The sequence below is a fragment of the Homarus americanus genome, unplaced genomic scaffold, assembly GCF_018991925.1.
Source record: "Homarus americanus isolate GMGI-L3 unplaced genomic scaffold, GMGI_Hamer_2.0 scaffold50608, whole genome shotgun sequence".
Taxonomy (NCBI): domain Eukaryota; kingdom Metazoa; phylum Arthropoda; class Malacostraca; order Decapoda; family Nephropidae; genus Homarus; species Homarus americanus.
The window spans coordinates 3,560-22,492 of NW_024737932.1; the positions used below are offsets into that span (position 1 = coordinate 3,560).

At 43.3% G+C, this 18,933-nt stretch overlaps 1 protein-coding gene across 3 annotated transcripts in view; it reads right to left on the bottom strand.

Annotated features, from left to right (window-relative positions):
• Nucleotides 1–6,219: 6,219 nt before the first annotated feature.
• Nucleotides 6,220–18,933, bottom strand: part of LOC121873621 (zinc finger protein 384-like) — a 155,057-nt gene continuing 142,343 nt past the window's right edge. For 2 of the 3 annotated variants that reach the window (XM_042377261.1, XM_042377263.1), the window contains exons 3-6: nucleotides 14,047–14,231; nucleotides 12,234–12,363; nucleotides 11,781–11,948; nucleotides 6,220–9,600 (exon numbers count right to left, since the gene is read on the bottom strand). In XM_042377261.1, coding sequence (XP_042233195.1) covers nucleotides 8,612–9,600; nucleotides 11,781–11,948; nucleotides 12,234–12,363; nucleotides 14,047–14,231 — 1,472 coding nt within the window. In that variant the 3' untranslated portion in view covers nucleotides 6,220–8,611. Of the gene's footprint in view, nucleotides 9,601–11,780; nucleotides 11,949–12,233; nucleotides 12,364–12,407; nucleotides 12,538–14,046; nucleotides 14,232–18,933 lie in introns of all 3 variants that reach the window. The other variant, XM_042377262.1, reaches the window with a different exon arrangement.

Sequence of the window (18,933 nt, forward strand, 5' to 3'; positions counted from 1 at the left end):
TTATAGTAATACACCGGTCTTTCCATCGCTGTTTTTAATGTGTATTTCGTAATGTTTAGACAATTCTAATAAATTTTTCTTCTATGATATTTCCGCCGGAAATTAAGGATAACCGAGATATTAATTTTTCAATATTATTAGATTGCTCAGTCACAAGTGTCGCTCCTTACCTCCGTCTTTGCTTCTTAAGCGTCTACAGCGCATGCGCAGGGGTGGTGTGGGAGTTTCTTATTGGCTAAAGCGAGAGTTGACTTATTATTGGCCAATGAACAATGCGTGGATGGGTTAAGATTGTTGGGTGAGGGGGGGGGGTATCTAAAAACAAAAACCTATTGATTTCCAGCTGAAATGAATATCAAATTCGTTCGAACCTCATCAAATACCAGAGGAAATACACATTTACAATATCAAAAGAAAGACCGGTGCCAGATGTAAGCAAATCATGGCATCATTTGTGACTGAGGAAATCTAATAATATTGAAAAATTTAATATCTCGGTTATCCTTAATTTCCTGCAGAAATATCATAGAAGAAAAATTTCTTAGAATTGTCTAAACATTACGAATACACGTTAAAAACGGCGAGGGAAAGACCGGTGTATTACTAAAAATTTACCCGGAGCTGCTTTTAAATGGTTGTTGTCAAGATGCAGTGTTAATCCAGTGATAAAGGATTATTTTAAGATTTTGACGATGAAAGGGCTAACATATAGTCCAAAAGGGTAAATTAACGTCCCCAAAGGATTAAACCATCGTTCTCAAGGGTTAAATCATTGTTATCAAAGGGTTAAATCGTCGTTCTCAGTGTTAAATCACCGTCCACAAAGTGTCAAACTATTGTCTTTAAAAGGTTGAATTATCGTCATCAAAGTGTTAAATCATCGTCCTCTTGAGGCTAACAAATTACATGCAAGTGGCAGTAAATGAATCACCCACACCAAACTTAACTGACTTAACGATATGAAGCACTTTGGGTAAAGTTAAGTAGGACACGTTAACTTTGATCGGTTCACCGTGTTAGTTCTAGAACACATCAAGTTCCTCTAATTTAAAATCCACTTATTATAAAATAATCAATCTTTCGGGAACTAATTCGTAATAATCATAAACCAATAAATAACCTTTCTCTAAAATAGAACTTCATAAATACTGTAGTTACGGCAGCATTACATACCTTAGTATTTACCGGAAGCACTAATGTGGTACCGTTGGTAGGAACATCTTTCTCCATGTTGGTTACTTGTCATTTCTTGCTTCAGATATTTGTATTCCACAGTAGAGTAACTTCAAGTATATGTTTGAACTTTCTTGAACGCATTTTATCGGATAAAAGAGTCAAGGACAGAACCGGCGTTAGACGTACGTCCACACCCTTCACTGCCAACAGCACACTGCCTACGTGTCAACAAACATGACCCGTCAACTGTCACCGCAAAAGAGTGCAAGGTAGGAACGCTCGTTAGCGCCCCAAATAGGTAGTTACCGCTGACTTTATTTGCCACTTTATAAGAATGAATATTGATTAATATTTACAAGAAAGTGACATCAATAGCTTGTGCTTAACATACAGAGTGAAATTTGACTAGTTTAATATTATCTACAGTACAGTACTTTACGTTGTACTGTATATTCTTGCCGGGCGCTTTGAAATGCAAAAACAAACGAAACGAACTCACAACCGACATAAGAACGACTCCGTTAACCTCAGTATTCGTGTTTCATATACGAGGCTTAATTTTCACTGTGGAGATAAAAAAATAAATAAATTCATCACAAACATAAACTACAGTTAAAATTTGAGCCGCGCGTAGTTGTAATCTTTCTGTTTCTGAAGCTTAAAATTGATCACTCAAGTTTAACAGTTTAAAATTTATCCTTAAAACATGAATAATAAAATTAGAAGAAACACGTCATATTAATTTAGTTGGTTTTCGCATTTCAGGAGTCAATAATACCAAACAAAATGACAGACTGTTGTGAGTCTATGCAAATCACTGTAGTTATGGGCAGTCATGGAGTGAATTTATCCGAGTATCTGTTATTTTCTATTACATTTTATCTAATATATTACGATTATCAAAGAAAATATTCAATAGAAACTTTCACCATTTCTGAAGTGTTGTCGTAATCAAAGAAAATGGTGTTACTGATGAAGGAGATGACTCATTTGTATTCGTTTAATTATTTTATGTGTTTCTCTATTTCTCTTATACTTCTATCTACATACTTACCTAACCATCAGTTTGTTTAAATCAATAATAAGAGAAAATTAAAAAGTATGAAATTCATGTTTAGGCTTAGACCAAACACCTAAGTGACCACGAGGGCCATGTCTGAGGTGTATGGTGACTACGGGGGCCATGTCTGAGGTGTATGGTGACCACGAGGGCCATGTCTGAGGTGTATGGTGACCACGAGGGCCATGTCTGAGGTGTATGGTGACCACGGGGGCCATGTCTGAGGTGTATGGTGACCACGAGGGCCATGTCTGAGGTGTATGGTGACCACGGGCCATGTCTGAGGTGTATGGTGCCATGTCTGAGGTGTATGGTGACCACGACCACGAGGGCCATGTCTGAGGTGTATGGTGACCACGAGGGCCATGTCTGAGGTGTATGGTGACCACGAGGGCCATGTCTGAGGTGTATGGTGACCACGAGGGGTGTCTGAGGTGTATGGTGACCACGAGGGCCATGTCTGAGGTGTATGGTGACCACGAGGCCATGTCTGAGGTGTATGGTGACCACGAGGGCCATGTCTGAGGTGTATGGTGACCACGAGGGCCATGGGGGCTAAAGACACACAGAAGTTATCCGGTAGGACCAGTGTTTATTGTTTACTGCAGTATCTACACACTCAGTACCACGGACAAAGGTAAAGAAAGCGCCGTTTAGGGAAGCTTGGCAAAGTACATAATTATAATAATTATATTATTCATAATCATGATAAAAACATTAATAATAAATATATTAATTATAATAATATTGATAATATCAGTAGTGGTAATGATAATAATAATAATAATAATAATAATACAAATTAAAAATAATAATAATAATAATAATAATAATAATAATAATAATAATAATAATAATAATAATAATAATAATAATAATAATAATAATAATAATAATAGTAATAATAGTAATAATAATAATAATAACAATAATAATAATTATAATAATAGTGACAATGATAATTTAATACAAAGTTGCCGTAGATGGCAGGAGCCTTGGTGCGCACTTGAGGCGTCCCTGCGTGGCACTCGGGTAGTCCTGGCTTGCCTAAACTGACACGGCGTAGCTTCACCCTTGAACCAAGTTACCTCAAACCAGCATCACGCATTTTTCCATGAGTGAACATGGGCTTGGTTCAGAGTTTGACAATTTTCCCCACACTACATCTAACACATGAACATTTGTAACTACATAGTAGGACAAGAAACGGAACAAAACCATTGAAGCATCAGCAAGGTGAACATGCACAGAGAAGTTGTCCATGCGCGGCTCTACAGCCCCTGGCCTCACTCCTACACACACACACACAACACACATCTGGCATGGCTCAGTTCTTCACTCGTTGATATACAACAGTGTATCATCTTAACACTGGTGATGACCACACTGAGTCACACTGAGGGGGGAGTGCAGCAGGACCATAGAAAATGGGGGTTGTGCCCCCGAAGGTGGGGCTGCGGGGGTGAGCGGGCCCGCAGTATTGTACATAGTCTGACACTGCAGCACTACCAACATAGTACCCGACCCTTAATAATTTATAAAGACGACAACATGACAACAACAGTCTATTGAACACTACTTATTGATAATTCATACAATAGTACAAAGAAGATGGCTGGGACGTCTGCATTTATTATGTCTTTTAGACACCATTTTAAAATGTACATGAAACTCGTATTTGGCCATTTTGATGGACACCAATCCGTTTATCGACCTGGCGAGGTCGTAAGTTGAGTCCAACAGTCCGCTTGCGGTGTGGTGCCGCGCGGACTGCGGCGTGTCCGTGTGGAAGACTGCGGGTGTGCAACGGGTGGGTGCGGCCTCAGGGGGGAGCCAGGCTGCGGCGGCAGTGGCGTGAGGTATATGGGCAAGGCAACTGCGGTGCGCTCCGCCCAGAGGAGGCGCGACAACTTACGGGCCCCTGAGGCCGCCCCGTCTGTCCTGTGACCTGCAGTTTTGATACCTGTTCCTTGTGCGGGAGTCGGTGAGTAGCAGCTCACAGTGGCCACACCACCACAGTCGCCACCCTGGCCGTCACTATTATGCTTACACACGTGGCGAGGGGCGTCGTACAGGCCACGCCCGCGGCCGTGCGAGCCGCGCTGCTGACGTCATCACTAGAGAGCAGAATCGGGGCATAAGCGAGTTGGGGAGGGAGCCAGGGAGGGCACGAGGGGGTAGGCCGCCCTGTTTGTAGTCGGGGGGTCGGGGCTCCCCGCGTGTAGTAGCGGGGCATGGGGGATGGGGGGCCCCACATGTGGTGGCGGGACAGGGGGTGGGGCCCTGCTTGTGGGCGGCGGGGTCCCTGCTACTGCATCAGCTGGGTGAGAGCCGGGTCATCTAGCAGTGGATGTGACGGTGTTAACGGATGCTGAGTGGCACATGGAGGAACTTGGGGAATCAAAAACGCTGATGTAACTGGAAACTAACGAGAATCAAACTTCCAGGGCACTGGTGAGTTGAACAAATGAACAGGAGACATCAATAACTTTGGTAGCGGTCTGGCGGAAAGAGAGAATGAGCGCCTCGGTAAGCCCTGGGGCAGTCGTCCATGTTGACCCCCGGCAAGAGGGGAGGGGGGCTGTGAGCAAGCAGGTCTCTGGTCCACGTCACAGCGTTATGTTAGTGCTACGTTAAGTGTTACAACACAGCGTTACTCTCATAGAGTGTTCCAGGTAAGACCTGGTGCTGCCTCACCCGGGTGGCCCCGCCCAGCGTCAACAGGTCGTCAGACCCTCAATACAAAAATTAAACCTTTTAGGAACGAGGCCACCCGGTCCCCATGGATGACCCGAGAAAGGGTGTAAATATATATATATCTATGATTCTTTCACAAGATGAGACCAATGGATAGAAGTTGATTTAGATAAGGGAGACCACAGTTGGCTTGAAGTCTTATCTCAATACTATTTAGTTGATACAACCAAGAAATCAAAGAAATAATGCACTCTAAATGGTCAAACGACAAGTTAATAATTAGGAAAATTCACTAGGAACTTGCATTATCCTTTGTGTTTAATATTCCTGATACCGGTGGATCTGTCGGCAGACTATGGAACTTTGAACGAGGCGTGATGTGGCGGGGCAATTGGTGGTGGTGGCGGGAAAGTTGGTGGAGGTGTAAGAAAATTGGTGGTGGTGGTGGTGGGAAAATTGGTGGAGGTGATAAGAAAATTTGGTAGGTAGTGGCGTGAATAAATGAATTGTTGGCTGGGGAATTGGTGGTGGTGTTGGAGAGGAGATTGTTGTTAGTGGTGGGGAGAATTGTTGTTGATGACTATAGGAAAATTGGTGATGACGGGAAAAATTCGTGGTGATGGTAAAGGGGAGGGGCGGAAAAAGGTATTGGTGATGGAGGAAATTTTGTTGGTGGTTAGGGGAAAAATTGGTGATGGTGGGGATAAATTTCTGGTGGGGGAAAATTGCTCTGACTGGTGGGGGAAATTTGATATTGGTGGTTGGGGAAAAACTAGTGATGGTGGGGATGGGGAAATTTTGTTGTTGATGGCTTGGGTGGGGAAGGGGGGTGGGGTATTGGGTGTGTTGATGGCTAGGAGGGGGTGAAAATTAAGAACAGGGGCGGGAGGGAGGGACCGGGTGGGGGGTGAAACCGGGTTGGACTGGCAGGGAAAATAAAAGATCGCAGTGATGGAAAGGCGAGTCATTACCGCGGGGAATTTTTTGCACTTCCCGGGAAAAAAAAATCATCAAAGTGGCGGAACCTTATTTTCTAGTTTGTATTGTTTATGCTGGTGATTAACTTGTTCTACAATAACAACTTTTAAACAAATATTTTTTTTTTCATAATAACAAGTGTGGGATGAATGTACGTTAAGAATAATAAGAAATAAAATAAATTACTGTCATTATCATCGATATTAATTACTGTAGGTTCAAAAGACAGAACTACAAATTGTATGTCATTAGGGAGAATACATCTATGTATTCTGGATAACACTAGAAAAAAAATCCCCTTTTTTTTGTTCACTAACACTGTGCCAACGATATATTTGTATTATTAAACTGTTTTGTTATACAGGCAACTGTAAAATTTGTGTTTTTTTTTTTAAGTTTTTAAGAAAGAACATAAAAAAAATTATATAGATACTTTAAGTCAAAATCGTAGCACTGAGACACGACATTGAATAACAAAAGTTGTAAACAGTAAATTTAGCCAACAGAGAACAGATTTAAGTAAGTAAAAACAACAACAAGTGTAACCGATCATAACACGATGAGTTTAGCGACGAAAACGGGGAGGTGAACTTGAGGATTTTGGAGGAATATTAAATTTTGTTAAGGATAAAGAATAGGTTAGGTTATTTAAGTAAACATTACGGGGGGAGGATGAGGGTAGGTGAGGGTCTTGTGATAAGGTTAAAGCAGACGAAGATTGTTGAGAGGATAGAAGGGAAGGAAAGAGGGAGGGAGGGGGGGGGGGACAGGTAAGGACTGGACTGGGGCTGTTGGTAATTAGAACTAGAATTACACTAATCTTAGTAAAGGATCTAGAAAAGTTATGGTTCCGGATCTATTGCTACGGTCTATGGAGTAGTAGTAGTAGTAATAGCAGTGGTAGTAATAGTAGTAGTAGTAGTTGTAGTAGTGTTGGTGGTAGTTATAGTAAAAGTAACAGTAGTAGTAGTAGTAGTAGTAGTAGTAGCGGTAGTGTACAAACATTAATTGATTCTAGGACTATTGGTGGTGGGAACAGTAGCAGCATTTAACGGTAAACTCTGATTGCAGGAACAGTCAACAGTCAATCGGTTTGTTCAGGAAGCTTTGAAGGCTAAAATTACAAAAATCTCCATGAAGCTATAAAAAATCTTACTATTCAATCTGTACATCACTGAAAGTTATGGCTAAGAGTACCAGAATCATGACTTCTAGGCTATGTTAGCTAAATCTAAGGTGGCGCTGGGAGCGACCCTTGTTCTTGCCTTCAAAGCTACTTGAGGGAACATGTACACTTATTACCATATTGCGCAGATGAATCATAATCAGAAAATTAGACACTTAAAATGTGGAACTGTATAAACATATTTCTTTTTTTAATAATTACACACGCGTAGGTACTATCCGCATGAACTAAGGTAAATATACATATTCAACAATGATGGTACCTTAGTCTCTTATTATTTCCAGTAGCAGCACGACACCTGCTTGGCTCTGAAACTTCAACAGACTCTGGTTTTCCGACAGTGAGCAATTAACATTTGAAAACCTGTAACTACGTAAGGTCCACAACAACACTCGTCGAAGAACTGTATCATATGAGCAGGAGATTAACGTGTCTTCCGACATGAGCGAGATGAAGGATCCAGCAGATTACGCAGGCGTCTTTTGATGGAGGGAAAGTGGACGTCATTCTCACATTTCATAGTCAAGTATCAAGGTGTCCAGAGCTTCTTCTGTTGCCCCGACCGCAGGTAGTGAACACATAGGTCACCATGGGCGGCGGGGCGGTGATGGCCTGGGTGGGTGAGGCCGTGTCTGGCCTCAGGGGCAGGCCGTGCTGTGCTGTCCGGCCCCAGTAGGGTGTCCGGGACGCCGTACTGCTGCCGGTGGCTCGTTGGCCACGGGAGGCAGTCACACCTCACTCACAACTCGAGAGGTTCATTATTTTCAGGAGATCTTGTTTGATTGTATGCTTGCATTAGGACCTTTTAATATTTTTTCTACACTCGGCTGTGCAAAGCTTAACATGCACCAATAAAGGCGCCATATTATGCAATAATATGTATAAAGATATTTTTATTACAGGTACACAATGACTGCAATCAAGTCAAGCCATGGAAGCAATATGTAGGTATGGTATACAGCAGCGCCTGCCTCATTGATCATGTGAGGGCCACTGAGCCTGGAGGCGATGGTGCCCGAGGTCCTGGGCCTCCTCGGTGCTGGGCCCTCCTGTGCCAGCCGGAGCGCCACTAACACACCCCAACACCTCACCTTCTCTGTAGGTATTGAGTGTCACACACCGCTGGTCCCTAAAATTGCACTTAAAGTAACTGTGAGGAACTGTCGGGAGGGCGACTTTTGGAGCGCCTGGGACGTGACGGCCACGGTGGCAGGGCTAGGCGGGGGGCGTCGGGCGGCCCCCTGCCTTAGCCGAGTCCTCCACGCTCAGCCACCCTGTGTAACAACAACAACTCAAGGAACTAACACAGAGAAGTGATTATTAAATTAATACATAGTTCCTGCGAGGAACCATTTCATTTTATCACAGCTAAAAATACGACAACACAACAGAACAAAGGTGGAACCGAGGCGATGTGACAGACAGACACACAGTCATGACACGTTCACCGGAGGACTAGTACGGGCGAGTGGCGGGGGGTGTTGCTCCCAGGCTGGGGGCAGGCTGGTGTAAGTTCAGGCGCTCTGCTGCTGGGGTTGGTGTTGGGGGGGGGCAAGGGGGAACCCCAAGGGACCGGGCAGGGAGGAGGCCAGGGCACGGGGGTCACCATGGAGTCGCAAGGCTTGTTCCATACGCATCTCCTGTAGACGGATGGAGTCGGTGAGATCCCCCTGGTGCTGCGGGGAGGGGCGGCCTTCATGGTTCACCAGCCGCAGTGCCGCCTCTGCCTGGGCGCTCCGGAGGGCGGACTCCATACCGCCCATCCTTGGGTCACGCATGTCACGCATGTCGGGCTGAGGTGATCCCATGGGCTCTGCGGCCTGGTGGGCATTCTGCTGTTGTTGCTGTTGCTGTTGTTGTTGCTGCTGCTGTTGCTGTTGTTGCTGTTGCTGTTGTTGTTGTTGTTGTTGCTGTTGTTGTTGCTGCTGTGTGGGAGGTGGTTGCAACGATTGGCCATGCGGGTTGGAGAGTGAACGGATAGCTTCTGCTTGAGAGGCCATGACGGAACGGATGGTCTCGGCCTGCGAGGTGAGCGTCGACTTGACCAGCTCCGCCTGGCTCTGACTGATCATGGCCCGCATGTTGTCGGTGGGTTGTGGGCGCATCTGGTTCATAACGTCGTGATGGCTGGTGATGGAGCGCAGAGCGTCCGTGGGTGACGGCATACGACCCAGCCCAGTCTCCAACTTTTCGGCGGGCGTGGACATCCGGGAGGAGGCGTCGCTCTGAGTGGACGGCGATGCTGCCATGGACATGGGCGCTGCTTGGTGTTGAGCATGGTGCTGCATCTGGTGCGGCATTCCCATGCCCATTCCCATACCCATGCCCATGCCCATGCCCATTCCCATGCCCATATGATTGCCGCCCCCCTGGAGACCAACTTGAGCCAGGCCAAGAATGCTCTCTCGCTCGCGTCGCTCGGCGGCGGCCCGGGAGAGAACGTACTGCGCCGCGAACTGATGTTTGGGGTCCATGCGCATGTGCTCCATGTGGTTCAGCAAACCTGCAACACAACCACAAGTTACTAACACACGTCACCCTCACCCTAAACTACAGTACATCCTAACTATATAAATAACACATAGATGGGTAATATTTGGCTGCGGAATTTATAATAAAAATGATTAATATACCTTCAGTGTGTCTTACACACACACAGACACATCCATAAATATACATACACACAAACATACACATACACTCACACACATATATACACACACATAGAGTACATACATAGACAGACAGACAGACACACAAAAGGAACTTGATGAGGAAGAATAGAATCAGTCCATAAACTAATTAATTTCAAGTTTTATGACAGTACAGGTAACATCCCAATACGTAATTAACTCTCATAAGAAAATCAGTTCAACGCGGCACTTTTCATGTGAATAAGTCAATCATGTCTAAAAATAATGAACTTAACCTAAGCTAACCTAAACTAATCTGAAATGACCTTAAATTACTTCACGATGGGTGAAATGTTTCGTGTGTGTGTGTGTATATATATGTGTATATGTGTGTGTGTGTGTGTGTGTGTGTGTGTGTGTGTGTGTGTGTGTGTGTGTGTCCCAAGGTAAGAATGTAGCAATTACTCAGGTCCTGTACATCATTAGTTACCATGACAACCATAGGTGAGGTGGGGGATGGCCACACTACTCACCACTAACATAAAAGAGGATGGCCACACTAGCCTCCACTACAGGTGAAAATGGCCACACTGCATACTATCACAAGTGAAGCTGTGGCCATATTAGCCTCTATGTAAAGTGAGTGTGGCCAAACTAGTTGCCAACATATATCAAGATGGCCACACCAGCCTCCACCACAGATGAGGATGGCCACACTCTTCCTGAACAGATAAAGATGGCCACACTCTTCCTGAACAGATAAAGATGGCCACACTCTTCCCGAACAGATAAAGATGGCCACACTCATCCTGAACAGATGAGATGGCCACACTCTTCCTGAACAGATGAAGATGGCCACTATGCCTAAACAGATGATGGCCATACTACTACAGATTCAGCTAAACTCATTAAAAAAATCAACCTAAATTCTGTCATAATCTCACTCCTATAACACGTATTTAATTTTGATATCGTTTATATGACCTGACAAGATCCAGGAAGTCTTAAGAGCCTAAACTACTGCCGAATAATATAATGTTCTTTATATTCTTCTAAGTCAGACAAGGGAAAAAGGAACTTGAAATTTGACACTATTATCTTAATTCAATTTAATTATCTGTTCTAAATACACAATAGGAATACACATACATATATACATAAATACATACATACATATATGCATACATACACGCACACACACACACTGGAAAAATCGTATCAACCTGTGGAACATTACATACGGTAGCAGAGCTTAAGGTTGATTAGTGATACACAGTAAGGTGTGTGTGTGTGTGTGTGTGTGTGTGTGTGTGTGTGTGTGTGTGTGTACAAAGCTCTGCCAAACGTGGACCAGAACTCGCCCAGGTACACATATCAAATCCTGTAATAATGATTAACCTGCTGTAATATTCTTCTCTTAGTACTATAACTGTTTGTTAACTTACATACATGTGTGTTTGTGTGTCTGTAACTTCATTATTAAATAAACACAGTTAACTTAAGTCCTGTAAATGAATCACTTTAAAATCCATTCTTTAACTTTAATCACACACACACACACACACATACACACACACATATATATATATATATATATATATATATATATATATATATATATATATATATATATATATATATATATATATATATATATATATATATATATTAATAGTAAATACTACCAGATATGAGGGAGGATTTTCCATATGTTGTGTAGTAAATCAGAAACACACAACAAAGAGTAAATAGTCCTTTTCAATCACAATTCTAATGACATGTTTCAGTAGGACTAAATACCACAGTTGTAATATAAACCTTAAGATTAGTGAGTTAATTGTAATGTCAATACCTGTACCTTGTGGCACAGCAGTACACTATATGTTGTCACCTCAGGACACTACCGTGACGTGAGCTTATTACACAGACAGCTACAGTATGTTGTGAACTGACACAGACAACTGTCAGGAGAATTATGACATAATAAACTATCAGAGACTTACGAAAAGTCAGCGGGTGTTGAGTCACTAAAGAGAGGGAGGAGACTGACCTGACTCGTGGGTGAAGACGGCATGGCAGACAGAGCATGGCCACATCCTGAGGGAGGAGGTGAACTGCGAGGTCTCGGGATGGCAGGCCAAGTGCTTGCGGAGACTGCCTTCGTTCACGTAGTGCTTGCCACAGACAGGGCACGAGTGTGACGCCGTGCGACGCTTGGCTGTAAGTATGACACACATTAGCAACACGTTCCACACCAAGTAACAAACACTACAAGAATAAGTAACGTTTCTGTTTCATAGAACAATAAATATAGAATTAAATTAATTTAAAAGTGGAAAATATTCTGCAATATAGCATCATTAATGTTATAATTATAAACATTCAACCTTAAATACATATAAATATATTTATATATCAGATATATCAGCATGGACAATAGGAGTGGTGGCTGGTGCTTGGGATGGGGGCGGCGTCACCGTCCGTCCTCTGTGGCACACATTACCTCCGACGCCGGAGGCGTTGGGGTCCCTGTGAACCACCTTCATGTGCTCCATGAGCTGCTCGCCGCTCATGAAGTACTTGTCGCATTGTGGGCAGTGGACGGCGTTAGGGCCGCCGATGTGGATGGCGTGCTGTGAAGATAACGACAAACAATAGAATGAGGAAGTTAACTAACCTGCCACTCCCGAGGCGTTAGGGTCCCTATGCGTAAACTTCATGTGTTCCATCAGCTGCTCGCCATTCATGAACAGTTTCTGGCACTGAGGGCAATTGACAGCGTTGGGGCCGCCGACCAGGGCCGCGTGCTGTGGGAGAGAGACCACACAGGTGAAGCCCACTGTTCTGCCTCGTACCTCGCGCCTCTCACCGCGCTTCTCACCGCGCCTCTCACCACGCCTCTCACTCCTAACATACAAACACGAAGGACCAAAATGCCTCATATCAACCACTTACCAACCCACTCATAAACAAACTGTTCGTCATCACCATCATGTTAACGAGTTCTTCTCTCCCACAAGACTTATCACGTTCTAGATCCTCACCACCAGGGAGGCTCGCAGTTTATCGCTTATGTGCCAGCGTCGCCACAACACGTAGTTACGAGCACATTATAAGATCTTTCACTTAACACGGTGTGGCCAACGAGGTCCAGCGTGAACGGCGGAGGGGGTATGGGACAAATATTTACCGATAATAATAATAATAATAATAATAATAATAATAATAGTAATAATAATAATAATAATAAGTTGTGCCATTGTGTTCAACGGTGGCGCGAGACATGACAATCAGTGAGGGCCCATCTCCTCTTCTCTGTTATCGCTCCTATTCCATGAGACGTTCAAATGGCGCGCAATGAGTGTGGTAAGCCTGTACATAATATACCTCACGTTACGCATATCAGAATACCTAATTGGTTGGTTTGTAAGGAGAGGGTGGGGGGGTGTGGAGGGCAAGATGACAATAGCATCTGTTACATGTAAATAAAACTATCTATATATAACTAAACCTAATTACACCGGCATAAATATAATAATATATGCATACAGTATAAACTACTTACTTAGTTGCCTTCTTCTGTCTTAGGTGTGGCAGAACATGACATGATATACAGTACTTAGTAAATAATAGTAATAATAATAGTATAGGTGTTTTTAGTAGTTTAGATAGTTATAAAGACATATGTTTTTTAAAGACAAAGAGACTAGAATTATAAGCAGCAACAGTACAGGCTACGACTAAGCTACACACACACACACACACACACACAGGATGAGACAGACAGACATACACATACTTCCATAAAACTGAAGGGAGAAATATATAAACAAAGTCACCTAAATCACTAGACACACGTTATTATGGATCAACCTATAGCGAAGCTTGTGTTAATATTAAGCAAATCTAACAGACTTTAATGTAAAATCTCAGGTTAATGTAAGAACACAAACATGCCTTCCAAATATTCCCAAACACTCGTAATATACTGGAGGTGTTAAGACGTTACACAGCCTATGATAGAAGAGGGACTACTGTATCACATTCTCTGACCCCTCCGGTCCTGTCCACTGTGTCATGTAGTAGTAGAGGTGGTGGTGAGCCAGGCGATGCTGACGTGCGGGGTACTGAGACAAGAGGATGACGATGACTACCATTAGAAGGGCGGCAGTCGTCTCTCCAGGGAATGGGGGGGGGGAGTGACACAGTGGGCGTGACCGAATGTTGGTTAGAGAACTGTGAGTGAAACACATAGAGGAGATAAAGGCAGATAAGAGACCAGAGGCCCCCAACAACCTGCACTCCTGGGTCTCTACCTTGGATGTGTGAGTCCTCAGCGAACTCTCGGTGGCGAATCCCTTGCCGCAGATGTTGCAGTGGAACGGCCGGTTCTTCATTCGCTCCAGCTGGGCGTCGTGGTTCCTCAAGTGCTGCTGCAGGTTGGACAGCTGGATGAAGGCGCGGCCGCAGTCCGGAATGTGGCATTTGTAGGGTCGTTCACCTATGGAAGAGAGACCAACACTAATAAATGACCCGTCACCTGTATCACCTGTCATAGTGCTACTCTAACCCACCAGAGAAGTGAATGTTATCACCAAAGGTGAATTTTACTACAGCTTCTAATTAATAATAGTAATGATATGATAACTGATAATAATAAGGCCATCAATGCTAATAATAATTAATAATAGTAACAATAACACTGATGATAATTATAATAATGATATACTGTATATAGCAGAGATCAACAGGTAAGTATATCACACAGGAAATACATCAGTTTAGTCAAATAAAAGGAAATTACTAAATTACACATCATTTATACAGGTTTGTCACTATACCTGTGCTGAGGACAAATATGAATGGAACAACACTTTTTCATTTGAGATATAATTTACCTGTGAATAATACCAACATTATTTAGCTTCGGGACAAAAGTGTTGTAACGCCTTAATTATTTTTGTTGAAAAAATGTAAATTAACTTCAATTTCCCATAGTAAATAGACATAAAACTAAACGATCTAGAGTTATTTCAGTAACACACCAGTACTGGGATCTATAGTATCAACTAATTTCCTCCATCAAACATTAAATTATGAGGTTTTAATGATTATTTTTCTGGGGTAGTCCGCTGTCTTGTTAAAATGACAAAATAAAAATAAAATCTGGAGATAGAAATTTACCTAAACATCTCAACGGTAAACAACATGAAACAAGTCCTTGAAAATAATACAATAAACTGCTATTATTTCCTTCATATCTACACAATGTTATAAGCTACTGTACAGGGAGGAACAGTACACATTCCTTACATAAGTTTGGAGGTAAATAGTAATAGGTTGAGTAATAACATCCACCTGACGCTCATAAACACCTGCCGTGGTTTGTGTGGAGGTGTCAAGCTATGAGTGTGTGAGGGTCGATGGGTTATAAAGTGTATATTGGAGTTACCGTAGTTAGGACTTAGGATCTCAGGTGTATAATGGAGTTACCGTAGTTAGGACTTAGGATCTCAGGTGTATATTGGAGTTACCGTAGTTAGGACTTAGGATCTCAGGTGTATAATGGAGTTACCGTAGTTAGGACTTAGGATCTCAGGTGTATAATGGAGTTACCGTAGTTAGGACTTAGGATCTCAGGTGTATATTGGAGTTACCGTAGTTAGGACTTAGGATCTCAGGTGTATATTGGAGTTACCGTAGTTAGGACTTAGGATCTCAGGTGTATATTGGAGTTACCGTAGTTAGGACTTAGGATCTCGGGTGTATATTGAAATCATCGTAGTTAGGATCTCAGGTTCCTCAATCACCCTATAGTTCTCCCGGTCACAACCAATGATCTGTGTGGTCGTGTGCTGTGTTGTGTTTACGATGTGATTTTATAATATTTAAGTAATTACAATATATGGAACCAGGTAAGTATATTTATGTAAAGCAGAAGAGTGGTCTATGAGGGCTAGTCCCCCCCCCCTACTCGCCTCCATTCTCTCTTTCTAAACACTTATTAGAGAGAGAGAGAGAGAGAGAGAGAGAGAGAGAGAGAGATACAAATGAGTTTCACTAATACTTCCTGAGCAGGTACACAAAAAAGCCTCGGTAAAGACGACAATATACATTTAACATTTACAGAGGCTGGTGGTCGTCGTTAACACCCCAACATAATGGGGCAACGTTCACATGTAAATATTGACGATAATAATAATAATAATAATAATACACGCTGTTACTCAACCTCAACGCAAGATATCACATGTTATCAGCGACAATATCACACTATCACTCGAATAATAGCACCATGACCCCAATCACTGTCTTCTGCAGGTTATAACACTAGAGATACCGTGAGAATGTTACGTCATCATTCACTCTCTATGAACCTTCCATCGTCTCTCATAAAATAACAAACATTATATAAACCCAATGTTAAATATAAATAAAAACTCATAACAGTGAGAACAGTTTAATAACATGTGACAATACCAAATAACAATTGTGGTCATGAGTTAAGGGAAAAAATACGACTTTGTGACAATGAAAGTTGATGGTATTTTTTTTTTTTGCTGCTTCTCTACCTTCTTGATTTTATACCAACTAAAACTTGGAAAAGACGAGGGTAGGGAGGAGTAGGGAGGGACGGAGAGGGGGAGGGGTGAGGTAGGTTGACCGACGCAGGACTAAGGATTTCCGCAAACACAAAATCCAGAAACTCATTACAGAGTTTAAATATTAATGGTTCGAGTGTAGGCGGGGTTGTGTGTGGGAGGGGAGGGTGAGGGGGGGTATGGAAGAGAGGAGGTGAGGGAGGAAGGAGAGGAAGTGAAGGAGGAAGGAAGGGAGGAAGGGAGGGAGGGAAAGCTAGAATTGATATAGTGGTTGGGGGGGAGGGTTGGAATAGGAGGTGAGGGAGGAAGAATAGGAAGTGATGGAATGAAGGGGAGGAGAGAGGTAAGAAGTGGTGTTGGTGGGATGGAGGAAGAGTAGATGACAATTGAAGCGGAGGATTGAGATGGATTTCAAGAGTAGGATAATACCTGAGACGATTAGAGGGAAGATGCTTTATAAGGCATGGTGTGGGTTGGTGGGCAGGGTGTGGGTTGGTGGGCAGGGTGTGGGTTGGTGGGCAGGGTGTGGGTTGGTGGGCAGAGTGCGGTTGGGCGAGGGTGTGGGTAGATAAGCAAGGCGAGTGTGGGGTGGTTGGGCTTGGGTGTTGGTGATAAAGGGTGTAGGTGTGCAGGGTGTGGGTGAACGAGGTTGTGGGCGGGTAGGGTGCGGATGAGCGAGGGCGTAGGCGTGTTGAGCCCGAGGGGCAACAACACTAAGGGTAGCGGCTGGGGCCACTGAACAAGGGCCATCTCGACCCACTCATGGGACCACCAGGGGGCCTTGGTGGCCATCTTCAGACACCAGTACCTTTACAATTCAGCCAAGAAAATGGCCGAATGAATAATAGGTTGGCAACTCATGATTTTTATTCATATTCTGGGGAAATGACACGTGAGTCAAATTTTCCTGGCAGGTAAAGCTGGGTCGGTGTCAACATGAGGTGGGTCAACCCTTTAAAGTTATCCCTGTCCAGTTATGTTGGGTCTATGAGTCCCTATGTTGTCCCTTCTCAAAGGCTTCCTGTCAAACACTATAAACAAAAACGCAGTGGTGTGCGTTCTTGAAGCAAAAAAAGGTCGATTTAATCATCAACGTGCTTAAGGATGCAACTTTCCCGCACGGGGAGATGCGCAAGGAAGTCCGCGATTGGCTGAAAGTACGGAGGGAGGAGCCAATCAAAGAAGCGTAAGTGGAAGAAGGCGGGAAAACTTTCAGACTTGTCCTGCCATCTAGCGGTATGCACGAGCATTAAAAGGGCGCGCATTTTGTCTTAGACGGTCAGAGACTTTCGTCGTCAATACAAATTAACATAAATATTAAACAATGCATGATTGAAACCCGTTTTTATTAAGAGAAATTCACTGGTTCGCGACTATTGATTTTTGTTGTTAGAAAACGGGTAAATAACTTTGAGAACCAAGACCTGACAAGAAGACATTAGACAAAGTATGTGTTCTCAGAGCAATTCTCGCCGACTCTCCTGACAAACCTAACCACAACTATACTTTCCATTCATTAGAATACCTACAACTTTATAAACATGATAGTCACTGGCAGAAATTGACCATGCGACACCACCCACCATTACACATTCCTTGAGGGTTGAGATGGAGGAGTGAGTATAAGGGTGGGTGCTGTGGGGCAGGGTGTTGGTAGCACTGTACTGCCAGGGCTCCACACACCGCTTTGGTACTACTGAACGAGGAAAACTTTGCTGGTTTAACATGGCGACCAATTTACGCAGACTTATCATACATATTGAGTAGAGTCTTTTATTATTCTCCCGTCAAATGACCTTCTGAAGAGACGAGATAAATAATATATTGACAAACTACACTACTCTACCCATACAGCGTTAAGAGACCACAGGAACACAGAAAAAGAAAATCGATGTTTATTACCGTTTTATATAAAGTCACTGTCAACACACACACACAGACAGACACACAGGCAGACAGACACACACACAGACAGAGTAAATGCATTCAATATCCATCAATGTCCGATCCGATTTGTTGAACATCGATCGATCGCGACCACTCAAGGCTCGACGGTCGATTCATCCTGGGAGCTAGCAACCTGACTCTTGGTAATGTTAAGCTCCATGGTTAAGATCGACGGTATACTGTGTGATCCATAACAATATAATGACATTGGTTAAGTAATATAATGATGATGATGATGATGATTTAGTGATAACAATGAATATACAATAATCGATAACCAGATCATCAACACACACACGTTCTCTTATCAGCCACCTCACCCCTAACTCACAGGGCGTCCACCACCTCACCCCTAACTCACAGGGCGTCCACCACCTCACCCCTAACTCACAGGGCGTCCACCACCTCACCAGTTTTATGAGTACTAAAAGTCGTTGAAGGAGATATGTAAAAAAAAAAAAAAAAAATGTCGCACATAAATGACATAATCAGTCAGGATGAAATAAAGGGTCACGGGCCATAAAAACTAACGAAGGGGGAGCAACATATCTGCAACATTGCAATATGCAAATGAGGTGGGGGAGAGGCACAGAGGGCTAAACCAGGCACATTAAGAGACTCCAGATAATGGCCCGAGCTGAGATGATTGTAAGA